This window comes from Cherax quadricarinatus, chromosome 11 (genome assembly GCF_038502225.1).
Source record: "Cherax quadricarinatus isolate ZL_2023a chromosome 11, ASM3850222v1, whole genome shotgun sequence".
Taxonomy (NCBI): Eukaryota; Metazoa; Arthropoda; class Malacostraca; order Decapoda; family Parastacidae; genus Cherax; species Cherax quadricarinatus.
In genome coordinates, this window is record NC_091302.1 from 802,370 (window position 1) to 827,971 (window position 25,602).

Here is a 25,602-nt window from a genome sequence, read left to right on the forward strand (position 1 = left end):
CGTAGCAGACCCAGCCATTCTGTGTACTGAACTCAGAGTCGCATTGTGGTACTCGTATGTAGCAGACCCAGCCATTCTCCTGTGTACTGGACTGGGAGTCGACCTGTAGTACTGGTACGTAGGAGACCCAGCCATTCTCCTGTGTACTGGACTGAGAGTCGATCTGGTAACCCAAGAATATTAACCCAGAGAGTTAGTTACCCAGGATAACCCAAGAATGTTAACTCAGAGAGTTTGTAACCCAGGGTAACCCAAGAATGTTAACCCAGAGAGTTAGTTACCCAGGGTAACCCAAGAATGTTAACCCAGAGAGTTAGTTACCCAGGGTAACCCAAGAATGTTAACCCAGAGAGTTAGTTACCAAGGGTAACCCAAGAATGTTAAGCCAGAGAGTTAGTTACCCAGGGTAACCCAAGAATGTTAACCCAGAGAGTTAGTTACCCAGGATAACCCAAGAATGTTAACCCAGAGAGTTAGTTACCCAGGGTAACTCAAGAATGGTAACCCAAGAATGTTAACTCAGAGAGTTAGTTACCCAGGATAACCCAAGAATGTTAACTCAGAGAGTTAGTTACCAAGGGTAACCCAAGAATGTTAACCCAGAGAGTTAGTTACCCAGGGTAACCCAAGAATGTTAACCCAGAGAGTTAGTTACCCTGGGTAACCCAAGAATATTAACCCAGAGAGTTAGTTACCCAGGATAACCCAAGAATGTTAACCCAGAGAGTTAGTTACCCTGGGTAACCCAAGTATGGTAACCCAAGAATGTTAACCCAGAGAGTTAGTTACCCAGGATAACCCAAGAATGTTAACTCAGAGAGTTAGTTTCCCAGGGTAACCCAAGAATCTTAACCCAGAGAGTTAGTTACCCATGGTAACCCAAGAATGTTAACCCAGAGAGTTAGTTACCCAGGGTAACCCAAGAATGTTAACCCAGAGAGTTAGTTACCCAGGGTAGCCCAAGAATGTTAACCCAGAGAGTTAGTTACCCAGGGTAACCCAAGAAGGTTAACCCAGAGAGTTAGTTACCCAGGGTAACCCAAGAATTTTAACCCAGAGAGTTAGTTACCCAGGGTAACCCAAGAATGTTAACCCAGAGAGTTAGTTACCCAGGATAATCCAAGAATGTTAAATCAGAGAGTTAGTTACCCAGGATAACCCAAGAATGTTAACCCAGAGAGTTAGTTACCCAGGGTAACCCAAGAATGTTAACCCAGAGAGTTAGTTACCAGGGTAACCCAAGAATATTAACCCAGAGAGTTAGTTACCCAGGATAACCCAAGAATGTTAACCCAGAGAGTTAGTTACCCAGGGTAACCCAAGAATGGTAACCCAAGAATGTTAACCCAGAGAGTTAGTTACCCAGGGTAACCCAAGAATGTTAACCCAGAGAGTTAGTTACCCATGGCAACCCAAGAATGTTAACCCAGAGAGTTAGTTACCCAGGGTAACCCAAGAATGTTAACCCAGAGAGTTAGTTACCCAGGGTAACCCAAGAATGTTAACCCAGAGAGTTAGTTGCCCAGGGTAACCCAAGAATGTTAACCCAGAGAGTTAGTTACCCAGGGTAACCCAAGAATGTTAACCCAGAGAGTTAGTTACCCAGGGTAACCCAAGAATGTTAACCCAGAGAGTTAGTTGCCCAGGGTAACCCAAGAATGTTAACCCAGAGAGTTAGTTACCCAGGGTAACCCAAGAATGTTAACCCAGAGAGTTAGTTACCCAGGGTAACCCAAGAATGTTAACCCAGAGAGTTAGTTACCCAGGATAACCCAAGAAAAGCATGTAGTATGGTTTATTTTCAGTGGTGTTCTTAGGTTCTCTTGCCCAGGATGCCATCCACAGTATCCACTAATTTCCAAGTATACCTACTTACTACTAGGTAAACAGGTGCAGCATATGTAAGGTGTCCCGTAGCTCGATCACTAACGCACTCAGCTCACACACTGAGGTCTGGAGCTCGAATCTCCTCAGGTACGGCTGGGAAACATTAGGGACGTGTTTCTACAAGACACCTGCTGTCCCTGTTCACCCATCAGTAAAATGGGTACCTGGATGTTAGTGGACTGGTGTGGGTCGCATCCTGGGACAAAACTGACCTAATTTGCCCGAAATATTAAGCATAACAAGCGGCTTTCTATATAGTATGTTATTAATGTTAGCTTGGGCTGTATACCTTGTAATGTACTTGTAGTAAATAAAGATATTATTATTATTATTATTATTATTATTATTATTATTATTATTATTATTATTATTATTATTATTATTATTAAGGTAACTTGCCCCAACGACTCATCCTGACCATAATGCCACCCTCAGCTTTACTAACACACAGGTACGACAGGTATTTACTTACTAACCTGAAAATCCCATCCATAGTCATCCAGGCGAGAATCAGCTTGTTGGTTAATATCCAGACACTTAGAATCTCCAGTGTAGTTGAAATAGACAGTAAGACCTTGAAAAACTTCTTCCAAGAGAGGCTTAGGGTCATTGTTTGCTTCAGTCAGATGAGAACACACCACCTAGCCAAGATCATTAATAATAATAATAATAATAATAATAATAATAATAATAATAATAATAATAATAATAATAATAATAATAATAATAATAATAGCAGCCTTTATTTACAGCGTTTCTCTGATGCAGCGGTCTTCAGTTATACTCATTCTTCACTTATTCACAGCGCTGTATAGTCCTTGTGGCTTAGCGCTTCTATTTTTATTATAATAATAATAATAATTCATTTATTCAGACTTCCTGCAATAAATATATTCACTGTAAGCGAAGGATGAAAATATTTTAAGTAATGCGTGTGCTGTATATGTACTTTTTAGGCCTAGCTATATTGCTCACTTAATATATGATAGTGTAAACATTACCAGACTTTTATATGCATTTGAAAGTTAAAAAACAAAACAAAAAAAAGACATGTTTCACTTTACAGCAGTAGCCCAGACGCTAAGCTGCGTTATATGCGGGGCGCTCCTGTAATAATAATGGTTAACTAACCTTGATAGGGTAAGCAGGAAGAGGAGCCAGAAAATTGGCTGGGTAAGGGTAGTCGACCATAGCTAAGTTGGTCCATACATTTACCAGATAATTTTTGAGTGAAGTGATGTCTTGAGGAGTCTTGAGCGGCTTACATAGACTCCAGGCTTGTGTTAGCCAGGCTAGACCTGCCTCTGTAACCAAACACATGGATATGTAGGTGTGTGATACATATAAGTGCTGCAAGAAGATACATACTACACTAACTTAACACATGTTGTGATACAAGTGCTGCAAGAAGATACATACTACACTAACTTAACACATGTTGTGATACATACAAGTGCTGCAAGAAGATACATAGTACATTAACTTAACATATATTGTGATACATACAAGTTCCCAGTAATCTAGATGCTTTACCGTACTTATGTGTGCCATGAAATTTCTCTGTATATTCTCCAGGTCAGCCATTTCGCCTGCCTTGAAGGGGGCAGTTAGTGTACAGCAGTATTTCAGCCTAGAGAGAACAAGCGATTTGAAGAGAATTATCATGGGCTTTGCGTCCCTAGTTTTGAAGGTTCTTATCATCCATCCTATCATTTTTCTAGCAGATGAGGTAGATACATTGTTGTGGTCTTTGAAGGTGAGATCCTCTGACATTATTACTCCCAGATCTTTCATATTAGTTTTTAGCTCCAATGTGTGGTTAGAATTTGTTTTATACTCTGATAAAGTTTTAATTTCTTCAAGTTTTCCATATCTAAGTAGTTGAAATTTCTCTTCATCGAACTTCATATTGTTTTCTGCTGCCCATTTAAAGATATAGTTGATGTCCACTTGGAGTCTTGCAGTGTCTTTGATGGAGGTCACTGTCATAGCAGTTCGAGTGTCAGTGCAAAGGAAGACACGGTGCTATTGCTTATATCTCTGTCTATGTCAGATATGAGGATGAGGAACAGGATGGGAGCGAGTACTGTGCCTTGTGGAACAGAGCTTCTCACCGTAGCTGCCTCAAACTTTACTCTGTTTACTATTACATTGTGTGTTCTATTTGTTAGGAGGGCTGGCCTCAGACCGAGCCACGGGGGCGTTGACCCCCGAAAACCTCTCCAGGTATATTCCAGGTAAGTTATAGATCCATCTACCAAGTTTGCCTGTTATTACTTTGCCACGTATTTTGTGTGCTGTTACACCATGGTCGCACTTTGTGAAGTCTGTGTATACTACATCTGCATTTTGTTTATCCTCTATAGCAGTGGTTCCCAAACTGGGGGTAAATTACCCCCTGGGGGTAATTTAACCATTTTTGGGGGGTAATGGAGGGGTGACAGAAAAAAAGTTATGAATTCTGAAAATCAAGAAAACAATGCGGTACCCGGTATGAGGATTATTGTTAACTTTGTCTTAGTATATAAAGTTGTAAAGTAAACCTATTATAAGTAAGTAATAAAGTTAAACCAAATAACAATAAACATCAAAAACTAATATACAGTATTAGAAAAGAAGAAATATATAGCTAAGTGTGTGGAAACCCAAAAGTATTTTGACAAGTATGCTTCAGGACAAAAGTCACTCAGTAGCCCAGATCGACCTGTCCAGTACGCGTCACTCACTTCCTGAGGCTGCCTCTATTTCACACTGTCAGTTTATCTGTGAGCATCAGCCGAGGTAGACATAAGCTGGTATGAAGCCAAGAATTCCTAAACTAGCTTCAAGTATGCAACTCCATCCATCCCACTGATGTTCTTGACATCTTTGGTAATAGTCATTAGAGATGCACAATGTTCAAATGCAATAAATAAAAGAAAATATCTCAAGTGTTTTAATTTAGCCATATATATCAATAATAACAACATTTTGTGAGAGGGGTAACATGCTTTATGTGGCATGTTAAATTGGGTAACAAGCTGAAAAAGTTTGGGAACCACTGCTCTATAGCATCCAGGACCTTGTCATACTGGTCCAGTAGCTGGGACAGGCAGGGACAATGGTCTGTTAGATCTAATGATGATTATTATTATAACGTGTCGGTCCTGGGACCTGGGAGTGACCAAGGTCCCAGGATCGAAAAGTTTACATTAAAGTGGTTATTTTTTTTTTTCACTAAAAGAAATCTGCATGGAAGTATTAATTTAGATTTCGCTAACGGTATAGGCAGCGACTTGCTGCTACATTATCTAATGTGACACTTATTGTATAGTATTGCGACTCCTGAAGATGACTTTAAGTATTAACCCAGGTGTGTTGTGTTGTTCCAGCCAGTGTTGTGAGCTCAACTCTTCACCTCTCATGCGAGATGATTGTCTTATATCATCACTCTTAACGTATATATGATATATCTCACCATTACGGGTAACTATATGTCTCACCATTACCTGGAGTTTACCTGGAGAGAGTTCCGGGGGTCAACGCCCCCGCGGCCCGGTCTGTGACCAGGCCTTCTGGTGGATCAGAGCCTGATCAACCAGGCTGCACGCAATCCAACGTACGAGCCACAGCCCGGCTGGTCAGGTACCGACTTCAGGTGCTTGTCCAGTGCCTGCTTGAAGACAGCCAGGGGTCTTTTGGCAATCCCCCTTATGTATGCTGTTAGGCAGTTGAACAGTCTCGGGCCCCTGACACTTATTATATTGTCTCTTAACGTGCTAGTGACACCCCTGCTTTTCATTGGGGGGATATTGCATCGTCTGCCGAGTCTTTTGCCTTCGTTGTGAGTGATTTTCGTGTACAAGTTCGGTACTAGTCCCTCTAGGATTTTCCAGGTGTATATAATCATGCATCTCTCCCGCCTGCGTTTCAGGGAGTACAGGTTCAGGAACTTCAAGCGCTCCCAGTAATTGAGGTTTTTATTTCTGTTATGCATGCCGTGAAGGTTCTCTGTACATTTTCTAGGTCAGCAATTTCACCTGCCTTGAAAGGTGCTGTTAGTGTGCAGCAATATTCCAGCCTAGATAGAACAAGCGACCTGAAGAGTGTCATCATGGGCTTGGCATCCCTGGTTTTGAAGGTTCTCATTATCCATCCTGTCATTTTTCTAGCAGCTGCGATTGATACAATGTTATGGTCCTTTAAGGTGGGATCCTCCGACATGATCACTCCCAGGTCTTTGACGTTGGTTTTTCTCTCTATTTTGTGGCCGGAATTTGTTTTGTACTCTGATGAAGTTTTAATTTTCTCATGTTTACCATATCGGAGCAATTGAAATTTCTCATCGTTAAACTTCTTATTGTTTTCTGCAGCCCACTGAAAGATTTGGTTGATGTCCGCCTGGAGCCTTGCAATGTCTGCATTGGAAGACACTGTCATGCAGATTCGGGTGTCATCTGCAAAGGAAGACACGGTGCTGTGGCTGACATCCTTGTCTATGTCAGATATGAGGATGAGAAACAAGATGGGATTGAGTACTGTGCCTTGTGGAACAGAGCTTTTCACCGTAGCCGCTGCAGACTTTACTCTGTTGACTACTACTCTTTGTGTTCTGTTAGTGAGGAAATTATAGATCAATCTACCAACTTTTCCTGTTATTCCTTTAGCACGCATTTTGTGCTCTATTACGCCATGGTCACACTTGTCGAAGGCTTTTGTAAAGTCTGTATATATTACATCTGCATTCTTTTTGTCTTCTAGTGCATCTAGGACCTTGTCGTAGTGATCCAGTAGCTGAGACAGACAGGTGCGACCTGCTCTAAACCCATGTTGCTCTGGGTTGTGTAACTGATGAGTATCTAGATGGGTGGTGATCTTGCTTCTTAAGAACATAAGAACATAAGAACATAAGAACATAAGAACGAAGGAACACTGCAGAAGGCCTACTGGCCCATGCGAGGCAGGTCCAAGTCCCTACCGGCTTAAGCCAATGCACCCAACCTAGTCAGGTCAGGTCACATTGACTCAAGGGAGGAACACGGCAACCGACCCGTTAGCACAAGCTATCAGGTCTAACTCACACCCACCCACATCTACTCATGTATTTATCCAACCTATTTTTAAAGCTACACAACGTTCTGGCCTCTATAACGGTACTTGGGAGTTTGTTCCACTCATCCACAACTCTATTACCAAACCAGTACTTTCCTATATCCCTCCTGAATCTGAATTTTTCCAACTTAAAACCATTGCTGCGAGTCCTGTCTAGGCTAGATATTATCAGCACACTATTTACATCCCCTTTATTTATTCCTGTCTTCCACTTATAAACCTCAATCATATCCCCCCTAATTCTACGTCTTTCTAGAGAGTGCAGTTTCAGGGCCCTTAGTCTATCCTCATAGGGAAGGTTTCTGATACATGGGATCATCTTTGTCATCCTCCTTTGTACATTTTCCAGAGAATTTATATCCATTCTGTAATACGGTGACCAAAACTGTGCAGCATAATCTAAATGAGGCCTAACCAAGGATGTATAGAGTTGAAGAACAACCTGAGGACTCCTATTATTTATGCTTCTTGATATGAAGCCAAGGATTCTATTAGCTTTATTGCGAACACTTATGCACTGTTGTCTTGGTTTCAGATTACTGCTAACCAGAACTCCTAAATCTTTTTCGCAATCCGTAATATTAAGATCTACATTATTTAGTTTATATGTGGCATGGTTATTGTCCTGTCCAACATTTAGAACTTTGCATTTGTCTATATTAAACTGCATCTGCCACTTCTCCGACCACTGCATCAGTCTATTCAAATCTTCCTGGAGTGCTCGAATGTCCTCGTCAGAATGAATTCGACGGCCTATTTTGGTGTCATCGGCAAACTTGCCGATGTCGCTCTTTATGCCCTCATCTATGTCGTTTATGTAGATTGTGAACAGCAGGGGGCCCAACACTGACCCCTGTGGAACACCGCTCGTGACGCTTCCCCACTCTGATTTCTCCCCATTTATGCAAACTCTCTGCTGCCTATTTGTCAACCATGCCTCTATCCAGGAAAAAATTTCTCCTCCTATTCCATGTGCTTTAATTTTCCTCAATAGTCTCTGATGTGGGACCCTGTCAAAAGCCTTACTGAAGTCCATATACACAATATCATATTCGTTACCATGATCTACCTCCTCAAATACCTTAGTGAAAAAAGTTAATAAATTCGTAAGGCAGGAACGTCCCTTTGTAAAACCATGCTGAGATTCGTTGATTAATTTATGCTTTTCAAGGTGGCTACGAACTGCCTCGGCAATTATTGATTCCATAAATTTTCCCACTATGGAGGTTAGGCTTATTGGTCTATAGTTCGAAGCTAAGGACCTGTCACCTGTTTTGAAAATAGGTATCACATTTGCCATTTTCCACTTATCTGGCACCATGCCAGTTTGTAGTGATATGTTGAAAAGATTAGCCAAAGGTGTGCTAAGCTCCTCTTTACATTCCTTTAGAACCCTTGCATACAGTTCATCAGGGCCTGGGGATTTGTTAGGTTTTAATTTATCTATTTGCCTAAGGACCATGTCACTTGTGACCCTAATAGTGCACAGTTTATTATCGTCCTGTTCTACATAATTTATCATTACTGGAATATCACTGGTATCCTCCTGTGTAAAAACTGAGAGGAAGTATGTGTTAAAAATTCTACACATTTCCTTATCACTGTCAGTGAGCTGACCCGAGGAACTTTTGAGTGGGCCTATCTTGTCCCTGATCTTACTTCTGTATACCTGAAAGAATCCTTTTGGGTTAGTCTTCGATTCTCTTGCAACTTTAACCTCATAATCTCTTTTTGCTTTTCTAATTCCCTTTTTTATTTCTCTCTTTAACTGAATATATCGATTTCTTAATTGCCCCTCTCCTCTTTTGATTTGCCTATATATGCCTCTCTTTTGACCAATCAGATACAGTGGACCCCCGGTTAACGAACTTTTTTCATTCCAGTAGTATGTTCAGGTGCCAGTACTGACCGAATTTTTTCCCATAAGAAATATTGTGAAGTAGATTAGTCATTTCAGACCCCCAAACATACATGTACAAACGCACTTACATAAATACACTTACATAATTGGTCGCATTTGGAGGTGTTCGTTAAGCGGGGGTCCACTGTATTTTAATCTATTGTTCATCCATTTAGGATCATTTTTGTTTGATCTGATTTCCCTATTTGGAACATAATTTGACTGAGCAGCTAGAACTATGCCCTGGAAAGCATCATATCGGCAACCATCACCACCTACCTGACCCCTAGTCAGGTCATTCCAGTTCAGCCCTTTCAAAGATTTTTATGATATGAGATGTTAGTGCTATCGGTCTGGAGTTCTTTGCTATTGCTTTACTGCCCCCTTTGTGGAATGGGGCTATGTCTGGGGCTATACCCATTACGGGTAACTATAATATATATCTCACCATTATGGGTAACTGATATATGTCTCACCATTACGGGTAACTATGATATATGTTTCACCATTACGGGTAACTATGATATATGTCTCGCCATTACGGGTAACTATGATGTATGTCTCGCCATTACGGGTAACTATGATATATCTTTTACTATTATGGGTAACTATGATATATGTTTCACCATTACGGGTAACTATGATATATGTCTCGCCATTACGGGTAACTATGATGTATGTCTCGCCATTACGGGTAACTATGATATATCTTTTACTATTATGGGTAACTATGATATATGTTTCACCATTACGGGTAACTATGATATATGTATATGTCTCACCATTACGGGTAACCGAGTCAATGGCTGCCCAAGAGTTGCGAATCACATTGGCACATTCCGGAGATTCTTTCGAAAAATCTGCTGTCACAAGTTTGCCAAAATCTTCACAGGGAGTAATGTCAGTGAACTGTAGTATAGGCGCTGAGGAAGCTATGGCTCTGTGGAGGTAATAACATAAGTCAGTATATGTAGTCAGGTACATACACAAATAGTTACATAAATTGTCATACATAGTAGCATGTGTAGATTACCTAGGATAACCCAAGAAAGTCAGACAAATTACGGTGTTCAAGGGAATACCTTAAGGTGTTCCCTTGAAGACATCTGTCTGGACGTCCTACTCATTTCTGCAACATTGCAAGTTCCTAATGATGTGTTAATTGCAGCAGGAAAGGCTTATGACTATAAATAACTATCATTCAACTCTCCCTGTGGATGTTTGCACATTGTTATAGATGTTAGTGCTGCTTTTGTACTGTAAATATTATATATCCAACAGAACCAGGTGAATTATTATTATTATTATTACTATATACAACGTTTGGGAATGTAATGTAATGAAATTCGGTGATTTGCCTTGAAAAGGTAATTTCCGCGTTTTATAATAAGTTTATTTATTTAGGTACAGGTACACATGAGTACAATTATCATACATAGTGTAAATTACTTAAGATATGCCAAAAATAGTCAAAGTGACTTTTTTCCATTTGGAATCAAGAGCCCTTGACAAGCATCAAGGCACAGCCTTGACAAGCATCAAGGCACATCCTTGAAAGGAATAAGCCATCACGAATATCTACTAGAGCTCTCAGAGGTATCACTCACCCTTGTACCACATGCGGGTACTTCATTCTGAACCATGCTGCCAGCATCCCACCGTATGAACCTCCAAATGCTACAACGGTGCTGTTCTTTGCCCCATCAATGGCACTCTTCAGATAGGTGATTAGCTCTACGTAGTCTGCCAAGGCTTGTTCCGATGTTAGGTAACCTGTGTACTTGAGTTTCTGCGGGTTAGGTTAGCTTAAGTTCATTTATGCAGGTTAGGTTAGGTTAGGTTAAGTTAATTTAATTTAGGTACAGGTACACATAGGTACAATTATCATACATAGTAACGTATCAATAATCGCGAACGAGCGATAAAAGATGCAAAATAACCACAGGGTGAGCTGAAAGATAGCTCTAGGCCTTTCGTGTTGCAGTCAAGATATCTGCAGCGTTGCAGAAAAGAGTAGGAAGTCCAGGCAGATTCGTTCAGCTTTCCCTGTGGTTATTTTGCATGTAATCCCCAAAACGTCATTAAGATTTCACTTAACATTTTCACCACCAGAGAAAAATACTTAATACCTAAAGTATGGATTAACATAGACTGTCAGCATATATACACTTAGAGACATACTGAGAAACATACACTGAGATAAATACATTTCTCAGTGTATATGTGCTGTGATTTTACGATTACAGTAACTATTTTCAAGATAATAGAAGTATTAAGATATTTATTAAGGAAGCGTTTCGAGAGGGAGAGTAAGATTATATTTTGCCACCGAAGTTGCTAGTTTATTGTGCAGGTCATATCCATCCTGTGGACGGTAGCGCAAGAACATATGGATACACAAAAGGCCTAGGAACTAGGCCCTAAGAGGGTTAATAGGTGTACATATGGGTTTATATCTACATATATACAGTTCACTTATCTGTTACAAGCAAATTTAGGAAATTTGCTTAGTATATCTGGTATCTTATTTTCATTAATAAGATATCTTGACGTGTCACATAGGTTATTATACTATTTCTGTATTCCTCAATAAGTGGACAATTAAGCACATAGTGTTCAAGACAGTGACCATCGCATAATTTGCATTTAGTTTGATCATCATCTGTGTCTCCCAAACTGCCAGTTGTGGTGGCCAGGCTTAGGCTTGGTTACAAGAGGGAGAGTAAGGCAGTCTAAAAAAGTGGAAATATCATGTAAGATAAATGTCAGGGCTGTCAGGGTCGTATTTTTTTGAACTGATTGAAAATACAAAATGCGGAAGAAAGGTTCATAGGGGCTACGTTCAGCTGAGGATACAGTCTGAGCGAAACGTTCAAGTAGAAGCTTCTTGTGTATACTCTCTCTCTCTCTACATAGTCCCAAATCTGCATACGAAATTCACTCCCCATCAAAGCAAAAGACTGGGCAGGAGATGCAACATCCCCCCAATGAAAAGCAGAAGCGCCACAAGTACGTTAAAGAGGGCGTTGACCTCCGAAACAATCCTCCAGGCATTCCCATAATCCCTCACTCTTCGGTACAACAGGAAACAGAAAAAAATAATTGAAGAAAACCATGAAATTTCCCGTGGAATAAAATTGGAACATTATAAGTTGTCAGTGAGAATTTAAGCAGGGAAAACATTTCTTGTACGACGTTTCGCCCACTGTGGGAGAAACGTCGTAAAGGTAAGGTCTTTCCTCTTTAAAGTGTGCTTTAGTTACTAGTGACAAAAGGTACACAAGGTATTTTCGCTCGCGAGGGCAGTATACACCCTCCGGTGAACCTCTTATCTGCGGTCGTATCTCTCTACCACAACAACGACATATACTTGAAGTATATGTACCAGACACTTATAGAGATTATTGTTGGTGTTAGTTGTTGTGTTTAGTGTTAGTGGCTGTTGTCATTGATACTTGTTGTTGCTGTTTGCTGTTGTTGGTTATTGTTATACTCGCGTGGAGCTAAATTCATATGGGTCATACAACTCCTGGAGAATGAGAAGCAGGTTTGACCTCCCCCCCCACCCCACCCCATCACAAATAACCTACTTTACCTGGAGGGTATTCCGGAGGTCAACGCCCCCACGGCCCGGTCCATGACCAGGCCTCGTGGTGGATCACGGCCTGATCAACCACGCAAACCAGCGTACGAACCACAGCCCGGCTGGTCAGGTACTGACTTTAGGTGTCTGTCCACCTACCTCTTGAAGACAACCAGGGGTCTTGAAGACATCCAAAGGTCTTGAAGACAGTCAGAGGTCTATTGGTAATTCCCCTTATGTATGCTGGGAGGCAGTTGAATAGTCTTGGGCCCCTAGCACTTACTGTGTTGTCTCTTAGCGAACTCAAGGCGCCCTGTTTTTCACTGGGGGGATGTTGCACCGCCTGCCGAGTCTTTTACTTTCGTAGGGAGTAATTTTCGTGTGCAGACTTGGGACTAGTCTCTCTAGGATTTTCGAAATGTATATTATGATGTATCTTTTGCCTGCATTCCAAGAGTGCAAATCAAGGGACTTCAACCATTCAGAGTAATTTAGGTGCTTTATTGTACTTATATGTACAGTGAAAGTACTCTGTATATTCTCTAGGTCTGCAATTTTCCGTGCCACTTTCAAAGTGGCAGTTAGTGTACAGCAGTATTCTAACCTAGAGTGAACAAGAATTTGAAGAGAATCATCATTGGCTGGGCATCCCTAGTTCTGAAGGTTCCTGGCATATGTGGTAGAAACATTGTTGTAATCTTTGAACGTGAGATTCTTTAACAATATAACTGGTATTGCACAGCAGTACTACATTTTCCTTCATACTTTCATAATTAGGCTAATTATTTCATCCTCATATATTTCTATATTATTTTATCTATAATATGATTACCTCGAGTTATGAAGTGGCAATTAAGTAGAATTTAAGTAGTGTTAAGTGCACTGTCTGGAGGTGAAGGGTCAAGTATCCTAGTGTTACCTGGGGTTTACCTGGAGAGGGTTTTCTGGGTCAACGCGCACGCGGCCCGGTCTGAGACCAGGCCTCATGGTGGATCAGGGTCTGATCAACCAGGCTGTTACTGCTGGTCGCACGCAAGCTGACATACGAACCACAGCCCGGTTGGACAGGTACTGACTTTAGGTGCCTGTCTAGTGCCTTCTTGAAGACAGCCAGAGGTCTATTGGTAATCCCCCTTATGTATGCTGGGAGGCAGTTGAACAGTCTTGGGCCACTGAAACTTATTGTGTTCTCTCTCAGTGTACTCGTGGCGCCCCCGCTTTTCATCGGGGGAATGTTGCAGCTCCTGCCGAGTCTTTTGCTTTCATAGTGAGTGATTTTCGTGTGCAGGTTTGGCACCAATCCCTCCAGCACCTTCCAAGTGTATATAATCATGTATCTCTCGTCTGCGTCCCAGGGAATACAGATCAAGGACCTTCAACCGTTCCCAGTAATTTAGGTGCCTTATCGTACTTATGTATATAACAACAATCAAGTTTTTTAAATAATAGTTATGGTACTTATAGTGAAGGAACAATATACAACAGTGTACTTACAGTGAAGGAACAATATACAACAGTGTACTTACAGTGAAGGAACAATATACAACAGTGTACTTACAGTGAAGGAACAATATACAACAGTGTACTTACAGTGAAGGAACAATATACAACAGTGTACTTACAGTGAAGGAACAATATACAACAGTGTACTTACAGTGAAGGAACAATATACAACAGTGTTCTTACAGTGAAGGAACAATATACAACAGTGTACTTACAGTGAAGGAACAATATACAACAGTGTACTTACAGTGAAGGAACAATATACAACAGTGTACTTACAGTGAAGGAACAATATACAACAGTGTACTTACAGTGAAGGAATCGTTCCCATATGGCAGGGAGACACCGTAGTACCTGTGCTCAGCGAATATCACTAGAGCATTAAATTCTGGAGCAATGTCCCACATGAAGCCCTGTACGGGAGAATGATTTACAAATACTCTCATGGGGAAGTACTAAATCCGTCAGGGGTCATATAGTACATGGAGAATGGGAGATTATCAGGTTTGATCCAAGGGAAAGGAGGGTGGCTTCAGTTCTTTAAGGGAAGGAAAGGATATTTTGGCACTAGGTGTAAAGAAAATCGTTCATATGTACATTTATGAAAGTCATCATTGTTTTCATGGTCATTATGTATATATATATATATATATATATATATATATATATATATATATATATATATATATATATATATATATATATATATATATATATATATATATATATATATATATATATATATATATATATATATATATATATATATATATATATATATATATATATATATAATTATTTATTTTTATTATTATCACACTGACTGATTCCCACCAAGGCAGGGTGGCCCGAAAAAGAAAAACTTTCACCATCATTCACTCCATCACTGTCTTGCCAGAAGGGTGCTTTACACTACAGTTTTTAAACTGCAACATTAACAAATATATATATAATATATATATATATATATATATATATATATATATATATATATATATATATATATATATATATATATATATATATATATATATATATATATATATATATATATATATATATATATATGTATGTATGTATGTGTGTGTGTGTGTGTGTGTGTGTGTGTGTGTGTGTGTGTGTGTGTGTGTGTGTGTGTGTGTGTGTGTGTGTGTGTGTGAGCTGGGCCCCAAGGTAATGGACCAATGTGGTGCGGATGGTAAAGCACTGCGTACCTTGTTCCAAGTTAGGAAGAACTCATTTAAAATTAAGTCTTTTCTAAACTTTTCTCTTATACGTTTAAAGATGTAATTTTTTCATTTAAGTTAATGTAAAAATTTATAATTTTATACCAAAAGAACCTTATAAAACTTACCTAACATTATTATAACAAGCTCAATTTAATTTAGCCTAATCCAACTAAATATATTTTGGATAAGTTTTTAATAATAAACAAACACAATGAAATATATTTTTTCGTTAGGTTCAGAATGATTTTTGCGAAATTATTGCATTCACAAATTTTTGTTTGCCTTATTCGGCAAGAAAAACATTGCTATTTAAGCCAAAATTGCAAGTTTTCCCTATTCGGCACGACATTTATATATATATATATATATATATATATATATATATATATATACATAATTATATATATACAAACAGTCACAGATAGGCAGTCTTAACAATGCAAGACAAGCCACAAGCCGAGAGAGGCTGCGGCAGGTGACAAACCCGCACTGCACTACTCTGAGAAAACTTCCCCTCACTACTTCAGTTGTTACCATACAACTTTGCATAGCTCCTGATGATGCACTGAGAAGTGTGAAAGTGCTTTAGCTAAAGATTTCCATCCCCTTACCCCACGGCTTGTCTTGCACATTATATATATATATATATATATATATATATATATATATATATATATATATATATATATATATATATATATATATATATATATATTATTGTAACCACGAACATGTTATATTTAATCAATAACAAGACTGCAGCTAGCCGGGGGATCGAACCCGTGTTGTTTTAGCCCGCCTCATGGTGAGCGAAAATTCATGATGCTCTAACCCATTGGACCATCCAGTCCTGCAACGATCATGCACCCAGCAGAGCTAGGTGTTGTACCATGATCTAAGGACTTACGATGGTGTGGATACCTCAGAGCTAATTTCATTCTACTCCCCGTTTGGTGTACTAGCCTCCATAAGCAGTACATATAGTATTGTAACCACGAACGAGTGGTATTTAATCAATAACAACACTGCGACTAACCGGGTGATCGAACCCGTGAGTAGAATGAAATTAGCTCTGAGGCACCCACACCATCATATGTTCTCGGATCATGCTCTGCTGGGTTCAGGATCTCAACTGCCTTCCAGCATACATAAGGGGAGATTACCAATAGACCCCTGGCTGTCTTCAAGCAGGCACTGGACAGGCACCTAAAGTCAGTTCCTGACTAGCCGGGTTGTGGGTCTTACGTTGGACTGCGTGTGGCTAGCAGTAACAACATAGTTGATCAGGCCCTGGTCAACCATGAGGCCTGGTCATAGACCAGGCCGCGAGGGCGTTGATCCCTGGAACTCTCTCCAGGTATACTCCAGGATTGGATGGTCCAGTGGGTTAGAGCATCGTGCATTTTTGCACACCATGAGGCAGGCTAAAACAACATGGGTTCGATCCTCCGGCTAGTTGCAGTGTTGTTATTGATATGTATGTATGTATGTGTGTGTATATATATATATATATATATATATATATATATATATATATATATATATATATATATATATATATATATATATATATATATATATATATATATATATATATTCTCACACATATATTAGTTTATTTGTTGTACAATTTCTGTATGAAGCTCTTTTGGTAACTCACAGTATTGTCAGCAAATAAAGTAATGTCTCCTTCATTTCCTGCGTAGAAGAAAATGGGTCCACCATTGCCATCCCAGAAGTCATCATTGATCAGGTAACGCAGGTTGAAGGTGTCGGGATCAGCGAAGCTGAAGTGATCAACCTGCTCAAGATAAAAGATATAAAAAGAAATAATGCAGTGTTAAAACGACACTTGAGATTTTTTTAACACGTCGGCCGTTTCTCACCAAGGCAGGGCGACCCAAAAAGAAAGAAAACCACATAAAGAAAGAAAAAAATTTCATCATTCAACACTTTGATAATGTGCTTGATAATGTCCAGCCTTAGACGAAACGTTGTAGCAGAAATAAAGGTCGTAACATATTGTTTTTTTCCTCTACTTATTGACTTATTCTGTTATCATGTAAAAATTGTGATGTTGCTGCCAGTACGACATCGATGATACAGTCACTGGCTCGACGGAGTAACACAATCACCACTACACCGACATAGACAAGGATGTCAGCCACAGCACCGTGTCTTCCTTTGCAGATGACACCCGAATCTGCATGACAGTGTCCTCCATTGCAGACACTGCAAGGCTCCAGGCGGACATCAACCGAATCTTTCAGTGGGCTGCAGAAAACAATATGAAGTTCAACGATGAGAAATTTCAATTACTCAGATATGGTAAACACGAGGAAATTAAATCTTCATCAGAGTACAAAACAAATTCTGGCCACAAAATAGAGCGAAACACCAACGTCAAAGACCTGGGAGTGATCATGTCGGAGGATCTCACCTTCAAGGACCATAACATTGTATCAATCGCATCTGCTAGAAAAATGACAGGATGGATAATGAGAACCTTCAAAACTAGGGAGGCCAAGCCCATGATGACACTCTTCAGGTCACTTGTTCTATCTAGGCTGGAATATTGCTGCACACTAACAGCACCTTGCAAGGCAGGTGAAATTGCCGACCTAGAAAATGTACAGAGAACTTTCACGGCGCGCATAACGGAGATAAAACACCTCAATTACTGGGAGCGCTTGAGGTTCCTGAACCTGTATTCCATGGAATGCAGGAGGGAGAGGTACATGATTATATACACCTGGAAAATCCTAGAGGGACTAGTACCGAACTTGCACACGAAAATCACTCACAACGAAAGCAAAAGACTTGGCAGACGATGCACCATCCCCCCAATGAAAAGCAGGGGTGTCACTAGCACGTTAAGAGACCATACAATAAGTGTCAGGGGCCCGAGACTGTTCAACTGCCTCCCAGCACACATAAGGGGGATTACCAACAGACCCCTGGCAGTCTTCAAGCTGGCACTGGACAAGCACCTAAAGTCGGTTTCTGGTCAGCCGGGCTGTGGATCGTACGTTGGTTTGCGTGCAGCCAGCAGCAACAGCCTGGTTGATCAGGCTCTGATCCATCAGGAGGCCTGGTCACAGACCGGGCCGCGGGGGCGTTGACCCCCGGAATTCTCTCCAGGTAAACTCCAGATCAACTCAAGAACCACAATCATCCACATCAACACAAGAACCACAATCATCCACATCAACACAAGAACCACAATCATCCACATCAACACAAGAACCACAATCATCCACATCAACACAAGAACCACAATCATCCACATCAACACAAGAACCACAATCATCCATATCAACACAAGAACCACAATCATCCACATCAACACAAGAACCACAATCATCCATATCAACACAAGAATCACAATCATCCACATCAACACAAGAACCACAACCCTCCACATCAACACAAGAACCACAATCATCCACATCAAAACAAGAACCACACCCTTCCACATCAACACAAAAACCACAACCATCCACATCAACACAAGAACCACAATCATCCACATCAACACAAGAACCACAACCTTCCACATCAACACAAGAACCACAACCTTCCACATCAACACAAGAACCAAAACCTTCCACATCAACACAAGAACCACAACCTTCCACATCAACACAAGAACCACAATCATCCACATCAACACAAGAACCACAACCTTCCACATCAACACAAGAACCAAAACCTTCCACATCAACACAAGAACCACAACCTTCCACATCAACACAAGAACCAAAACCTTCCACATCAACACAAGAACCACAATCATCCACATCAACACAAGAACCACAATCATCCACATCAACACAAGAACCACAATCATCCACATCAACACAAGAACCACAACCATCCACATCAACACAAGAACCACAACCATCCACATCAACACAAGAACCACAACCATCCACATCAACACAAGAACCACAATCATCCACATCAACACAAGAACCACAATCATCCACATCAACACAAGAACCACAACCATCCACATCAACACAAGAACCACAATCATCCACATCAACACAAGAACCACAATCATCCACATCAACACAAGAACCACAATCATCCACATCAACACAAGAACCACAATCATCCACATCAACATCATTATTTTTCCCATATGTTCTTAACTTTAGTTGTTGGTAATTTGAATAATTACCAGATTCTGAAGTATGTAACTGGGGCACCACACAAGTGGCTACTCTATATGTACAGAAAAATTAACTTTTTCCAGTTCAACAGTTGAGTGGAACTTGCCTTCTGCTTGTAGAAATATGTTTCATAGTTGTAAGCTTGACAAAAGTAGAGTAGAAGAGTGATAAGTAGAGTTATGTGGAGCAGCCTAGTGACCTCCATGTTGAGCAGACTAGATGTACTCGCACTCTACACTAATGTTTCTTCTTGCTGCTGCTGCTGCTATATATCTTATCTCCTCTTATCTTACCTTAGATATACCATCGCCAAGCATCACTGCGTTCATACACCTTTTTTCATGTTCATTGTTGTTGTTGTTGTTGTTATTATTATTATTATTATTACAGTATTATTATTATTATTATTATTACAGTATTATTATTATTATTATTATTATTATTATTATTATTATTATTATTATTATTATTACAGTATTATTATTATTATTATTATTATTACAGTATTATTATTATTATTATTATTATTATTATTATTATTATTATTATTATTATTATTACAGTATTATTATTATTATTATTATTACAGTATTATTATTATTATTATTATTATTATTATTATTATTATTATTATTATTATTATTATTATTATTATTATTATTATTATTATTATTATTACAGTATTATTAGCGTGTTTGATAGGAGTGAATGGAGACAAATGGTTTTTAATACTTGACGTGCTGTTGGAGTGTGAGCAAAGTAACATTTATGAAGGGGTTCAGGGAAACCGGCAGGCCGGACTTGAGTCCTGGAGATGGGAAGTACAGTGCCTGCACTCTGAAGGAGGGGTGTTAATGTTGCAGTTTAAAAACTGTAGTGTAAAGCACCCTTCTGGCAAGACAGTGATGGAGTGAATGATGGTGAAAGTTTTTCTTTTTTAGGCCACCCTGCCTTGGTGGGAATCGGCCAGTGTGATAATCAATAAATAAAAATTATTATTGTCAGTGAAAAGCGCTAAACCAGTAGTGTTTCCACAGTGTCAGGGATTGGGGGCGATAGTTTTGTTTGATAAAATCTCTCGCTCCTTGAGGGGGAGAGATATTCTGAAGTGTTGACCCGTATGGGTCATGAAGCACCAGATATGATGTAGGTTCGATCCTCCGTCCGCTAATTGAGGCTGTTGGTGTTACTGAAGTTTTCTATTCAAAATTTTCAGTCATTAATTTTTATTATTATTATTATTGGTAATAATCACAAGAAAGCAATAAACTCATTACTCATATGACACCTGGGATATCCAGTTAGGTTTGACCCAAGGGAAGGGAAGGTCCAGATCTAGATTATTATTATTATAATCAAGGGGGAAGCGCTAAACCCGGAGGATTATACAGCGCCTGGGGGGGGGATGTGGAAGGCATTCAGGCTTAATTCGGGGAACTGGAGCACAGATCCAATTCCCTAAATCAAGAGTCCCTCACCAACATCAAGGAACCTTCCTTGAGAGGCCAGATCTAGAACTCTTAACCAGCACTGTAAGTATTCACAAAGAGCTAAACTAATAGTTAGTGTCCAGTAATAATAATAATAATAATAATAATAATAATAATAATAATAATAATAATGGTAATGGTATTAATAATAATAATGGTAATAATAATAATAATAATAATAATAATAATAATAATAATAATAATAATAATAATAATAATAATAATAATAATAATAATGGTAATGGTATTAATAATAATAATGGTAATAATAATAATAATGGTAATAATAATAATAATAATAATAATAATAATAATAATAATAATAATAATAATAATAATAATAATAATAATAATAAATCCTTGCTATGAGATGTTACAATGCAGGTAAGTTTATCTCCTGTGTTACCTCAAGAACACAAACACAATAACAGTACACATGGTTTTAACTCCTCGTAACACTTTACTAAGTTGTGTATGATACTCTTAAGGATGTGTATGCATGTGTGGACATACACACACATCAGTTAAGAGGTGGGAGCCAAGACCTGTGACTCAACCCCTGGAACCACATGTAAGTACACACACACACTTGAATACTGTTATGTCATGTGTTCTAAAACTTCATTACTAAATTTTTGGCCCACTTTTTTTGGGTTATCCTGGTTGGTAAGTTACACACACGTTACTAGTCATTCTGTTTCGCTCCATTCTTTCTACATGTCCGAACCACCTCAACAACCCTTCCTCAGCCCTCTGGACAACAGTTTTGGTAATCCCGCACCTCCTCGTAACTTCCAAACTACGAATTCTCTGCATTATATTCACACCACACATTGCCCTCAGACATGACATCTCCACTGCCTCCAGCCTTCTCCTCGCTGCAACATTCATCACCCACGCTTCACACCCATATAAGAGCGTTGGTAAAACTATACTCTCATACATTCCCCTCTTTGCCTCCAAGGACAAAGTTCTTTGTCTCCACAGACTCCTAAGTGCACCACTCACTCTTTTTCCCTCATCAATTCTATGATTCACCTCATCTTTCATAGACCCATCCGCTGACACGTCCACTCCCAAATATCTGAATACGTTCACCTCCTCCATACTCTCTCCCTCCAATCTGATATTCAATCTTTCATCACCTAATCTTTTTGTTATCCTCATAACCTTACTCTTTCCTGTATTCACCTTTAATTTTCTTCTTTTGCACACCCTACCAAATTCATCCACCAATCTCTGCAACTTCTCTTCAGAATCTCCCAAGAGCACAGTGTCATCAGCAAAGAGCAGCTGTGACAACTCCCACTTTGTGTGTGATTCTTTATCTTTTAACTCCACGCCTCTTGCCAAGACCCTCGCATTTACTTCTCTTACAACCCCATCTATAAATATATTAAACAACCACGGTGACATCACACATCCTTGTCTAAGGCCTACTTTTACTGGGAAAAAATTCCCCTCTTTCCTACATACTCTAACTTGAGCCTCACTATCCTCGTAAAAACTCTTCACTGCTTTCAGTAACCTACCTCCTACACCATACACTTGCAACATCTGCCACATTGCCCCCCTATCCACCCTGTCATACGCCTTTTCCAAATCCATAAATGCCACAAAGACCTCTTTAGCCTTATCTAAATACTGTTCACTTATATGTTTCACTGTAAACACCTGGTCCACACACATGTATGATAGTTTGTGTAACAGTATTTATGTATACCTGTACCTAAATAAATTTACAATAGTAGGCCCCACCCCCATAATGATCTCTTCAACTGCTGCACCTCTTTTTATGAATTATTATTATTATTATGTGAGCAAATTACCTTCAGGAGGTTTACAGGGCATTACCTGAATTATTACCTGCAAGTAATTTGGGTGAGGTAAGTGGGACTTAGTCACAGCAGGTCACCAAACTGTCACTCACTCTCACAAAAAGAGCTAGACCTGACATTATATTAATAATTGCAATGTTAAAACCAGCTACTCTGGTAAATTAAAATTGTGGACTGTATATGATTAGGCTTGCTGGGTACACAAAGAAAATTTGTATTGTATTACCACTTACCTGCCTGACCCCTAGACCCTACACTAGCCAGTTAGAGATCTAAATGAAAGGACTAATGGTGCACTTCCCTGTGAGTGATGGTCGTATCCCTTATCTTCGGTCATCCATACGTAATTCTTGAGGTCCCGCAAATTTCCTGTCCCAATTCTTCAGCAGGGAACATTAACATGGGTTCCTATTACAAATTCAGGCTGAAAAACCCCAATTTGGCCACAAAGATGCTGGATTATTATCTGAATTTTCCAGGACAACCATTGCTCACAAATTCAAAATGGCATCCCCTCTCAGCATCACTCAGCAGCTGTTCTACACCCCCCTCCTCACTTGAAATTTCTCAAAATGGTCAAATCATCATGATATTTTATTACACAGTTACTGTATTATTCAAATTTACACATGATGAATTTAGGAAAGTCCAAAATTTTCCACACCTCTCCACTTCTTCCACTAGCTCCAGTACAAATCCTCCTCCTCATACCTCTGTAAGATTGATAAAGCCAGCTGTGCAGGCAAAATATCTCTCGGTATAGATATCCAGGTGTTGCGCTTATGTCTTAGTCATCATTGTCTCAGTAATATACTACTGGTCAGGGAACAGCCGATCATTATCCCAACTTTCTAATTACTAACTTTCCAAAATTAGCACTATTGTACTAACAAACCATATCACCTTCAGATTCAAAGATGATGCATCAGGGCATAACTTTATTGTAATTTACCGGGAGAGAGTTCTGGGGGTCAATGCCCCCGCGGCCCGGTCTGTGACCAGGCCTCCTGGTGGATCAGAGCCTGATCAACCAGGCTGTTACTGCTGGCTGCACGCAATCCAACGTACGAGCCACAGCCCGGCTGGTCAGGTACCGACTTTAGGTGCTTGTCCAGTGCCTGCTTGAAGACAGCCAGAGGTCTATTGGTAATCCCCCTTATGTATGCTGGGAGGCAGTTGAACAGTCTCGGGCCCCTGACACTTATTGTATTGTCTCTTAACGTGCTAGTGACACCCCTGCTTTTCATTAGGGGGATGTTGCATCGTCTGCCGAGTCTTTTGCTTTCATTGTGAGTGATTTTTGTGTACAAGTTCGGTACTAGTCCCTCAAGGATTTTCCAGGTGTATATAATCATGTATCTCTCTTGCTTGCATTCCAGGGAATACAGGTTCAGGAACTTCAAGCGCTCCCAGTAATTGAGGCGTTTTATCTCCGTTATGTGCGCCATGAAGGTTCTCTGTACATTTTCTAGGTCAGCAATTTCACCTGCCTTGAAAGGTGCTGTTAGTGTGCAGCAATATTCCAGCCTAGGTAGAACAAGCGACCTGAAGAGTGTCATCATGGGCTTGGCATCCCTTGTTTTGAAGGTTCTCATTATCCATCCTGTCATTTTTCTAGCAGATGCGATTGATACAATGTTATGGTCCTTGAAGGCGAGATCCTCCGACATGATCACTCCCAGGTCTTTGACGTTGGTTTTTCGCTCTATTTTGTGGCCGGAATTTGTTTTGTACTCTGATGAAGTTTTAATTTTCTCGTGTTTACCATATCGGAGTAGTAATTGAAATTTCTCATCGTTGAACTTCATATTGTTTTCTGCAGCCCACTGAAAGATTTGGTTGATGTCCGCCTGGAGCCTTGCAGTGTCTGCAATGGAAGACACTGTCATGCAGATTCGGGTGTCATCTGCAAAGGAAGACACGGTGCTGTGGCTGACATCCTTGTCTATGTCAGATATGAGGATGAGAAACAAGATGGGAGCGAGTACTGTGCCTTGTGGAACAGAGCTTTTCACCGTAGCTGCCTCAGACTTTACTCTGTTGGCTACTACTCTTTGTGTTCTGTTTGTGAGGAAATTATAGATCCATCTACTAACTTTTCCTCTTATTCCTTTAGCACGCATTTTGTGCACTATTACGCCATGGTCACACTTGTCGAAGGCTTTTTGCAAAGTCTGTATATATTACATCTGCATTCTTTTTGACTTCTAGTGCATCTAGGACCTTGTCGTAGTGATCCAATAGTTGAGACAGACAGGAGCGACTTGCTCTAAACCCATGTTGCCCTGGGTTGTGTAATTGATGGATATCTAGATGGGTGGCGTTCTTGCTTCTTAGGACCTTTCAAAGATTTTTATGATATGGGATGTTAGTGCTGTCGGTCTGTAGTTCTTTGCTATTGCTTTACTGCCCCCTTTGTGGAGTGGGGCTATGTCTGTTGTTTTTAGTAACTGTGAGACGACCCCCGTGTCCATGCTTCCTCTCCATAGGATGGTAAAAGCTCGTGATAGGGGCTTCTTGCAGTTCTTGATGAACACGGAGTGCCATGAGTCTTGCCCTGGGGCAGAGTGCATGGGCATGTCATTTATCGCATGTTTGAAGTCATTTGGTGTCAGGATAATATCAGATAGGCTTGTGTTAACCAAATTCTGTGGCTCTCTCTTAAAGAATTCATTTTGATCTTCGACTCTCAGTCTGGTAAGCGGCTTGCTAAAAACTGAGTCATATTGGGACTTGAGCAGCTCACTCATTTCCTTGCTGTCATCTGTGTAGGACCCATCTTGTTTAAGTAGGGGCCCAATACTAGATGTTGTTCTCGACTTTGATTTGGCATAAGAAAAGAAATGCTTTGGATTTCTTTTGATTTCATTTATGGCTTTTAGTTCTTCCCGCGATTCCTAACT

The 25,602-nt window shown here is 39.9% G+C and overlaps 1 protein-coding gene across 2 annotated transcripts in view; it reads right to left on the reverse strand.

Moving 5' to 3' along the window:
• Nucleotides 1-19,633, reverse strand: part of LOC138852542 (lysosomal Pro-X carboxypeptidase) — a 31,744-nt gene extending 12,111 nt beyond the window's left edge. Inside the window, exons 1-7 of one of the 2 annotated variants that reach the window (XM_070083872.1) lie at nucleotides 19,478-19,633; nucleotides 16,854-16,994; nucleotides 14,276-14,377; nucleotides 10,486-10,667; nucleotides 9,661-9,818; nucleotides 3,019-3,191; nucleotides 2,364-2,528 (exon numbers count right to left, since the gene is read on the reverse strand). In XM_070083872.1, the coding sequence (XP_069939973.1) occupies nucleotides 2,364-2,528; nucleotides 3,019-3,191; nucleotides 9,661-9,818; nucleotides 10,486-10,667; nucleotides 14,276-14,377; nucleotides 16,854-16,994; nucleotides 19,478-19,576 (1,020 nt within the window). In that variant the 5' untranslated portion in view covers nucleotides 19,577-19,633. The remainder of the gene's footprint in view (nucleotides 1-2,363; nucleotides 2,529-3,018; nucleotides 3,192-9,660; nucleotides 9,819-10,485; nucleotides 10,668-14,275; nucleotides 14,378-16,853; nucleotides 16,995-19,477) is intronic. The other variant, XM_070083873.1, reaches the window with a different exon arrangement.
• Nucleotides 19,634-25,602: the final 5,969 nt, after the last annotated feature.